This window comes from Aplysia californica, unplaced genomic scaffold, assembly GCF_000002075.1.
Source record: "Aplysia californica isolate F4 #8 unplaced genomic scaffold, AplCal3.0 scaffold00210, whole genome shotgun sequence".
Taxonomy (NCBI): domain Eukaryota; kingdom Metazoa; phylum Mollusca; class Gastropoda; order Aplysiida; family Aplysiidae; genus Aplysia; species Aplysia californica.
The window spans coordinates 934,205-944,628 of NW_004797480.1; the positions used below are offsets into that span (position 1 = coordinate 934,205).

At 41.8% G+C, this 10,424-nt stretch overlaps 1 protein-coding gene across 1 annotated transcript in view; it reads right to left on the bottom strand.

The window, feature by feature from the left end:
* LOC101852478 (arginine kinase Oct f 2) overlaps positions 1 to 5,850 on the bottom strand; it is a 39,968-nt gene extending 34,118 nt beyond the window's left edge. Inside the window, exon 1 of the mRNA XM_035970024.1 lies at positions 5,586 to 5,850. Within this exon, the coding sequence (XP_035825917.1) occupies positions 5,586 to 5,739 (154 nt within the window). The 5' untranslated portion in view covers positions 5,740 to 5,850. The remainder of the gene's footprint in view (positions 1 to 5,585) is intronic.
* Between the last annotated feature and the right edge of the window lie 4,574 nt (positions 5,851 to 10,424).

Here is a 10,424-nt window from a genome sequence, read left to right on the forward strand (position 1 = left end):
AGAGAGAAAAAAAAGAAAGAGAGAGAGAGAGAGAGAAGAGAGAGAGAGAGAGAGAGAGAGAGAGAGAGAGAGAGAGAGAGACTAAAAGTAGAAAAGACGAAGAGAGGGAAAGTGTTCGGATCAAGTAACAGAAGGCAAACAGGACCGAGTTGCGGACAAATATTGACTCTACAGGTCCTTCAGCACAGACCCTCATGTCCCCGCACAGCTAGGCCGACGGGTCAACCCCCACCACGAGGACACGGACTCCAGGTACTAAGAGAATGAAGAGAGGTTGTGGCAGGGGAGATGACGAAATCGTGGCTATAGTAGGGTTACGAACTACTATCAGACGGGTGATTTAACCTCATGCCTGCCGACAAATGGAGGGACTTCTGGGAAGCAGATCTCGCCCTCAATAACTTCCGGAAACAGCTCTATGTCAGAACTCGGTGACCCCAGTATTTTCTTGGAGTGCTTTTTTTGAATATTCTGATTAGTTTCAGTTATTATTGCCTCTCTATTACTGTCCGTCTCTATCTGTCACTCTTTCCATTATCTCCTCTGTCTGTCTGTCTGTCTGTCTGTCTGTCTGTCTGACTGTCTGTCTGTCTGTCTGTCTGTCTGTCTGTCTCTCTGTCTGTCTGTCTGTCTGTCTGTCTGTCTGTCTGTCCAAATAGCCCCCTTCCCCTCTGACTCAGTGTGTTTATCTATCTATCTTTTCTTGTCTCTCTATTAATGTCCGTCTCTATCTGTCACTCTTTCCATTATCTCCTCTGTCTGTCTGTCGATCTGTCTGCCTGTGGGCCAACCTGTATGTATTACTGTCTGTCTCTGTCTCTGTCCCTCCCCCCCCCTCTCTCTCTCTGCTTTGACATCAACTTTTGGGTGCACCCCCCAATACACTCTAATAATAAATACTTATGATCATTACAACTATGACACCTCTCCAAACAGGCAATTTTCTGAACTTTTCAAGACGTAAGGGATGCGTTTCTTGAGTGTTAAATGTAAAAAAGAATGAATAAATACTTAAATGAATAAAAATTAATAATAATAATAATTTTCCAAGAGAAACAAAATGCAAATTGTTCCAGAATCCCCACCTTACTTGTTTCCCCTAACATTCGTGGCCCACATTGACGTGTACACTGGGCGGACAAGTGTGTGCTGTGGCTCAGTGCAGGCAAACGTCTGGTTCTAACATCAAACACAAATAGTTGTGCTGAAATCTGTTTTTTAACTGCGTGAACAGAGAGACCCCAAACTCTTCTTTGCCCTTGTCTTTAAAAATCATTTCAAGGACAATCCTGGTCCAGGTCGAACAATAAACGTTTTGTGGAGGAGTTATGCAACCTTGCTGTAAATTGATACATTGTTTTTTAATCCTTCAATTAAATTAGGAGCGCATACACAATACGCCATTTCCTTTGAATAAAAGTCATTAACACATTCTATGAACAGGAATGATAATACAGGTGTTGCTACGACGCTGATATAAAACGGCTTCTCATTTCTCACACTAAGGGGTTTTTTTCCCTTAAGATTTGTTTTAATTATTATTAATTTTTTTTGTATTCAAGAAACACTGCTCCCTTAAATAGCGCCACACATGCAACAATATGGTGATACTGTGTCACTACACGTGCTTTCGGGCGCGTTTTGCTCTCTGGGGTATTTTAGGAGGGATTATATTTTTCTTATTATGTAAAAACTGGTGCGTCTGCTCTGATCCGGAGGATACTGTAACAGGGATTTTACTTTATTGATATTGACCTAAACAAAAAGTCCTGACACTACTGTAAGGGGCATGACCTATGTGGGAACTGTGAACGTGCACTTTAAGCCACTCCTGGTCAAAACGTTGATTTGAGGAGGGGGGGGGGCTGTCCTTTATGACTTAACACCTTTCCATCAACCACCCATTCCCTTAGACCTCTAATTATTATCCTAAATGGTTGTTACAAATATAATGTCACTTCCCGACTACACAATGTATACGTTCATACTCGCACAGACAGGGAGACAGTCTCACAAGCAGGCAGACAGACACACAAAAAGACAAACAAGCTGAACAAACATACAGACAGACAAGAGGGTGAACGACAAAACGACAGAAGGATAGGTCAAGAGGAAATGGCATGTTAGATACATTGGCGAACAAAAGTATAATAATATAACCGTTGTTGTGCCACAACCACCTATGTTCAAAGTCATAGTTTCTGGCAGTACAAAATATAATTGTGATGACGTTGTAAACAAGCAGAATACGACTACATTCCCATCTTTCTCAGGGTGAACAGTGTATTCTTTGTGTTGAGCAATGAGATCTTATGGACTACGAACTTGTGGAAAACGGATGTTTATATTGGCTCCCCTAGGCGGTCCCCACTCTGACGCATTTCAAAGTGCATCCACAAGGCGGGTTGCCGAAACGTCATAAAAACGAAATCAAATGAATGAATTCTCAAGCAAACGGAACAGGACAACACTGACTGCCGTAAATTTGGATCTGACGTCATGGTGATGTCCAAGACAGACGGGAGTCCGGCGAGAGAGCAGATCGATAAGAGGGCAAATAATGTCCGCCCTGGGAACAGGGCAGGGCTTCGTCCACTGGAAAGTGTTAGAGCGTGCCTAAAGCTCAGTTTTTAACGAGGTGGACTGCGGTACAAGCAACCCGAGTTCGAATCCTTGAAGGATCATACTTTTTATTTGTGAATTGTTTAGGGGTTGTTACGCCGTCAAACTGATCTCAATTTATAAAGAGATATGTTAAAAATAAAGAATATAGATAGATAGATAGATAGATAGATAGATAGATAGATAGATAGATAGATAGATAAATAGATAGATAGAAGGATTGATAGGTAGATAGATAGAGAGAGGGGGGGAGAGAGAAAGAAAGAGAGACAGACAGACAGACAGACAGACAGACAGACAGACAGACAGACAGACAGGGGGAGAGAGAGAGCGAGAGAGAGCGAGAGAGAGAGAGGGAGGGAGAGAGAGAGAGAAAGAGAGAGAGAGAGAGAGAGAGAGAGAGAGAGAGAGAGAGAGAGAGAGAGAGAGAGGGAGAGAGAGAGAGAGAGAGAGAGAGGGTGTCGAGGGGAGAAAAGGGTGATTTGAACTGGAGAGATGTTCGGATCTGAAGACAGCAAGCTGGTAAATAGTTTGGGTTGTCACCGAAAGTTTTTTCACTTAGAGGTATACCTATCAATATTTTGTATCAATGCATCCTGTGCTAAACGTTCCATGGAAATAAAGCAAAGAATCACAATAGCTGAACACAGCTTTATTAAAATGAGCCCAATGCTCCTGATAATAAAAATATTGCAATGGGGGTTCTAAAGGTCTTTCCAGGTCAACACTTGTATAACACTGTGAATGCTGGATAATTACCGAAGATAGATCATAGAGAAAGCAAAACAGAAGCAACAGAAATGTGGTTTCTCATGAGACCTTTTAGAGTTTCATGGACAGAAAGGAAATCAAACGAGGAAGTACAGGAAATATATCTAACAAAGGCCGCTCATTGATAAGAATAATCAATTAGGAACCGACAAAAATGGTTTCTATGACACCTGACTCGGCATAAAGGCTTTTTCATCTTGCTCTCACAGGAAAGTAAGACCTCGAGAAACTTATTTGGAGAACCTAAACAGTTGGGCGACGGGGAAACACTAGGATACTATCGGATAATTTTAGACTTTTTCGAACAAAGGCATAATGGAGAACCATGAACACAGTGTCTGTTTCAGGTCTGGCACTTTATGATGATCATCACAAACAAATTTTAATTGTGCTTGTATCTATCGAGCAAGAAACGTGCAAGTAAGCAGTTATATTCCAAACTCATAAGTTGTTTGAACCATGTACGCTTGTACATGACATCAACTTGTGAAATACATATGGAGTGGATTTATCTAATCATGAGAACATTTGGCCCGAAAGTGATTGCTTACGGTCTTAAGTTCAATCGCCAGTCTCTGTCGATTAGAGGTTATGCTCTTGGGAAAAAAACGCTTAAAGTCAATTTCCTCAGTTCTTCAAGAAGTGAAAACTCTGTAATCGGCAGGGATGGGAAGAGTATAATAATAATATTTGGAAGCCTATCAGACATCCATACATTCTATTCAGTTTTGGGAATGAGATAACAAATGATAAGGAACTGGACGGTCAAGGGAATTACTGTAATACGTGAGAAGACTAGAAACGTACGTTTTACTGTTTGTTCACCGCTTGCTAAACTTACATCATGCTGGAGTTAATTGCAGATGACCCTGTGTGTGTGTGGAGGGGGGCAGATGTCTTGATTATAGGTGTTTTGGGACTTTTCACCCACCTAGCCATGTCCCACGTCCGTCACAGTTTCAATTGAAAACAAATGTCCTCGTAAACTTACAGCGTTGGAAGGGCAATGAAAATCCCCGTTTTATAACGGTATATCTTTAATTTTAGCACCTGTCGGAATGGAGTTTTATCAAACATGAGGTGTACGTGCAGTTTGGTCAATGATTGTGGCGTTATCTCTCAGGTGTGCTATATTGTCGAGGTTCAGGCACGTCATTACAGGAGTCGAGATGATTGAAATACCGAGATTAGATCTCTCACAGTGACAGATAGTGGTGTTACATAATGGACTACACATATGTCAGTATAAGGATACTTCCAGCTGAGGAACGTTTTGATTTTGATTGAGTTAAAGAGAAATTATAGATCACAGTGATTATGCTAAAGCCTTATCTGTCAGACCAAGTTTCACTAAAGGTAACACGACTGTATCTCAGCCCAAAAAGGAAACTCCATTAAATCTACGTCCCCACACAAGAACCAAACCCACGTCTTTTGCGTTAAAAACAAATAACTTGTACATCACAAAATAGTCTCTGTTGTACAGAGAAGACTTTCGCTGTGGGAGTCTGGGAATGCCCTTGAAGAGCTTGCTGGGCTTCTAGATCATACTGTATTTCCTATTTTCTTCTGCTCATGACGAGAGAGAGAACAGAGAAAAAAGAGAGAGAGAGAGAGAGAGAGAGATAAATCGGTTGGCTTTGTGATGTGCTTTACAATTTTTCTCTTAAATAAAACAAAACTTTACTTATCACTTAAGGGAGTTTTCAAGTCCATCTCATATGGATTCAATCCTTTGGAAGACGGATTTTAAAAAGGAAACATCACCTCTCCAATGACTAATATGTAGTGTAGGAGCACAAGTCATAACCAACACAGACAGGCTTACGGAGATGGCATGTTTTTACTATAGTATGTAAAAGAATAGAGCCAGAATTTATTCTCATAGATGCACAGTTCATGCCACTGATATTTGAACGCAATGGGGATTTTTAGGAGGGGGGGGGGGGGGGCACCAAGGGATTAGGGAAGAGGGTGGGAGAGGACTCCTGGCTACAAGATGTGGAAGACAACACAGCACCGGAACGCACAATCAATCACAACCCTAGATCCATTTAAAGGTCACGACGCGAGGGCATGATATTTATCTGGAGCAAAGGGAAAGGCTGTAGGATGTAAAGGCTCAGTCTTTGCAGGGGGAAATAAAAAAGATAAGAACGTATGATTTTTTAAAGCGCGTCTTTCTTTCTCACCTGATCGGATGCAGTCAGCGAGGGTTCCGTTGAATTTGGTCTTCTTGCTCTTCAGTTCCTTTACACGGTCGGCTGTAAGTGCCTTAGACAACAGGGACTTGCAGTTTGTGTCTTTCTTCAGGAGCTCATACAATCTCTCTGCTTCTTGTTCCATTTTTATTGGTTTGTTTCGACGTTCAAGAGAAGAAAACGAGGGAAGTGATAAGACAGGAGCGACAGTATGCAACAACCACCCCAATTTATTTGGTCTCGGGAAAATAGAGTTCGGAAAGAGCCTTATATACTTTTCTACGGGTTGCCAAGCACCATGCACGCGCATTCGCGAACCAGAGGTCCTTTTTCGCGCCGACAGTCGGACCACCACCCCCACCACCCTCGCTCTCAAGCGCTCGTCGCCTCGCGTTGATCAAACCGAACCGCGCGGAAGACACTGCGCCGCGCAAGAATGTAACGTCCATTTACATTGGCTTAGCGATGTCACGTGACTAATTTGTACACAAAGTGGGTGTAGTGTTCCCAGGTTGAGGTGGTACACGACCTCATACCGTCCAAATTTTCTGCTCTTCTCTCCTTCCCACGACCTTGCCCCGACCGATGTCCACCTACACATTATTTCCACACACGTTTCGTAGGCCTACCCCCTTCAGGTAACAAAGCGGAAAATCGGATTGATAGCAGAGCCCTACTCTTGGATTTTATGAAAGGATAAAGTCGATGGCCGGCTGTGGCTCCCTCGCCAGCAGTGTGCGTTTGTCTACGCGACTGTTCCACCGCCGTAATCGACTTGAGTCAGTTGACCTTAGTGCAGGCTGATAAGAAGAATTATATGCCTTACAGTGCATGCTAGATCTAGACACGAGGAACCCTTTGCCCATCTTTTTTGGTTTTGAATCAAAGTGTTTTGTTTTAGCTGCTTGGTTGTTTGTCCGTCTGTCAAATCGCTTTTCAGACAGTCTCTGATGCTAACCTCAAACTTAAATACAAACAAGCCTAATCCCACATTCAGTCATCCTTCAGAAGTGTCACTTTCATAAACACTGTAACTGGTTCTTTGCATTTTGCCTCGTGCATATCTTTTTTCTTGCCATCGGTTTTCTCTCTTTGAACTATAGGCTACTTCTTGTCCAACAAGGATTCAAATTATTGTAAACGGTTTTTGTTTACCCCCCCCCCCCCCTTTGGACTCATCATAAATCGTCAAGATTTACCCTTTCCTGGAGGCCAATCCGGACTGGGCGAGATACGACTATTCGTTTAGAAATAATGGGATGAAATAGATTTCCCCACTCAAGAATCAAACTCACGTCTGTTGCGTGTAGCAGCGAAGAGTTTAACAATTTGCAATACGTGTACACCACAGACACCAGTCTTCTTGATTCCTTCACCATGCCGTAAACGTCAACTTGAACCCTCAACTCGGAACTTACCTAACACGCATCCGAGGTTTCCTTCCTCGAAGGAGGGGGGAGAGGTGGGGAGGGGAAGGGGAGAGGGGTTACATTTGTGTCGCCGTGACATCATACACAGAATATTTATTTTAAAAATTAAGGGAGTCAAAACAAAACAAAACAAAAAAATATATATGTAAAGTTCAACAATAAAAACTATCAAATGAAAATCTAAATGAAAAACGATTAGGGACATAAGTTGGCTGATACAAACATTACACTGTGTCGTATCTTTAAAATGCAATCAAATTAAAAGTGAGAGATATCTGACCGACCTTATGTTGTAATGATTAGGCTTTGTGCTCTTTTGAGCAAAAGATGTGAGTTCAATTCTCATATAGGGACAATTATCTGGTATTTTTTTTCCCTTTCTAATCGACATAATACATCATTTAGCCAGGCTTACCCTGACAAGAAAGGTGAAAGTATTCCACCTCCAAGGTACATGTAATAAGGTTTAAAACAATTGGCCCATAAAGCATTTGCAGTTATTTTGACAAATCAGCAACAGAAAACACGAGTCTTTCAAGAAAGAACAAAAAACAAGAATTTTAGTAAAAGTGAATTTCGACCCCCTACCCACGTCCCCTCGTTCTTCTTTTTAAAAAAAGTTCGAAGCGTTTACTTGACGTTACGGTGACCAACATGTCGCTTTACTGAAAGTGAAGACGTGCGTAGTCGGTCTAGTGAGTTCCGAATGATGGGGTGATGATTACTTTTATCTTAATTGCCTATATAGATATTGCAGGCACTATATTTGTATGTTTTAGTTTTATTTAAGTTTTAGTAGAGGTTTTACGGCGCTCGCAACTGCATAAGGTCATATGAGCACCAAGGGGTGGATGTCAACAGAGAAGTCTTTCAGGGAATCAGACTTACTCTGCTCACCTCTCTAGCTTCAACAGCACAAAGTCTGCTTCGACTATCAAGGCACCCCGGAAATACTGGGTCACAAGAGTGTGACAAACATACAAAACAAGTAGAGGAAAAAAGGACAATAGAAAGGATTAGGAAAGAAAAAGCAGCAGTTCCCTGTTGTAGATCAGGTACAGTTATGAACGTGACATTGATGAATTAGCCCATTTACAATTCTACTGTGCATGAACGAGAAATGTTCCCCCTTTGGGAATGGTCTAAAGACACTTCAGTGAGTAGGGGGTTCTATGTTTATAGGAAAGATTTGTTTATGGAAGCTTATATATGAAATACTTCAATTTGTATGGTTGATCTGAAAGAAGAAATTGACCTCAAGTGATAGAAGCCATTGGAAACGGGAATTCAAGACAAGACTGCAAGAGAACGTCTGAAGGCGCAAAAGAATAAGTAAAAGAAAATCTCGACACTTTCACCGGCTTAGGGACAAAGATTTGTAAAGTAAGCAACACCTGACAAGATGCAAGAAAGCACAGCAAAGTGCGGAATATTTGTCTGTTCATTGTACTAAGTGTGAAATAAACACCAATACTTTTTTCATACGTACGAATCTAAGGAACATTTTTTGAAAGGTAGAAGTACATTTTGGCGCGTTGGCACGCCCATTCTCAAAGTACGTTACAAACGTGACGTCATTGCAATACAATGTACCCCCATGGAAGGCGAAGACCCTGGGGCTCTTCATGGGGAAAGTCACAGGAAATTAGCTGATTCAGCACGAACGTTGTCACCTTGTCGTCGAAGCCGTGCCTACGGTACTGCCTACAACAACGTGCACACCCGCTGCCACCGTCAGTGGTGTAATAAAAGGCTCATTGCTACATTGTACGTTAGAAACATATTAAGAATGTTCGATTCTCAAGCGGAGAAATCTTTGGTATCGTGTTTCTCCGTCTTTTTTCGCGGATACGGAAGTCCAGTCAGCTCGGTTTGGCAATGCCAGGGAGGTTTGAAGCAGCCCACCTCCTAAATCTACAGAACTGTGTCGAGGAGGATGCCTGACATGTGCTCGCACAACAAGAATTGACCACAAGTGTATTGTTAGGTAGCCGATCAACCGACTCTCATTCTTTTTACTTGCAGATGCTAAAAGGAAAGACAAGTGATTGCACCATTGTGATTATTCCTATTCACATGTGAACGTACAATCCTACACTCCTTGAGCGTTTGTTCTTTGCTTTGAATCTAGGTCTACACTCTTGGTGCCACTCATGGTTACACTGATAGACCCATTAATGACCAAGGTCTAAAAAATTAACTGATTTCACATAAAAAATGTAACCGTGCATTCAAATGAAGAAACCATAGCACATTTTGGAGTATTTCAATTAAAAATATTTTATTCAATTTTTTTATTTTGTCCTTTATAAAGGACACTGGGCACGAATGGCCCCAGTGTTTCTCCCAGTCAAATGTCCCTATAAAGGACACTGGGCATTGGGAAGGCCTATATATCAAAGTCAAAGATCTTAGTAAACCAAAATTGAACCGTTCTAGGAAATTGTATCATAGAGAAATTTATGAATTATATGCATAATCATTCAAATTCAAACTTGTCAAACTGTTTTAGGCGATTTTTTAACGTCCACGATATCCAAAAGATGGCTAGCATAACTGCCAAATCTAGCATGAAATTGCTCAGCGCACCTCTGATGCAGTGGCACATTGCATGAACCATAGTGTGTTGGTCTCTTTCCCACAGAGACTGCGTCGTCTTTGTTTGGGCTTTGATTTTAAGTGGTGGCCTAGACCGCTATGGTGAATCTGTGGTGCTACCTTCCGGCGTTTTGCCCGCTTAGCTTGCACAACTGGCAAATGCTGCAGAGCTCTCAGTAGGTTAAGGTAGATCTGAGCCACAGATCTCTTGAATGCCAGTTGATCCAGAGGCAGAGTGCCATGAGTCGGTGACAACATGTTCAGTAGTCAGGCATTGTTGATGGCTACATCTGCCAGAAAGGCAAACAACGGCCATCACCACTTCTTTGATCGGATTGATATCCGACAGGTACCCACATTTTGGTCCAGGCGGTCAACACCACCTATGTTTGAGTTGTACCTGTTGATTAAATATGGCTCATCAACAAGGATGTTTTTTCGTCTCCTTTGCTGACCACCTGGTAACACAGAACTGAGCGCTGCTTCGCAGTTGCTTTCCTGGTAAATCGTTTGATGACAAAGATTCTTGCACATCATCATTAACATCATCTTCGTCTGAATTCTGTTCATCTCCTGGTGGAAATATGTAGACATCGGCTAAAGAAATTTCAGTACATGTATCATCATCATCTTCCGATTGGTTGAGCACTTCATTCAATGTAAATGCCTTTGATCTTGGAAAAAATATAAAGAAGCCAAAATTTTAAAGAACACACAGGATGTCTAAAGCACCTATACACCCACTTATACACCCTGATATGCCAAAACACCCACCTATGCAAATAAACCTGCGTAAACCTTT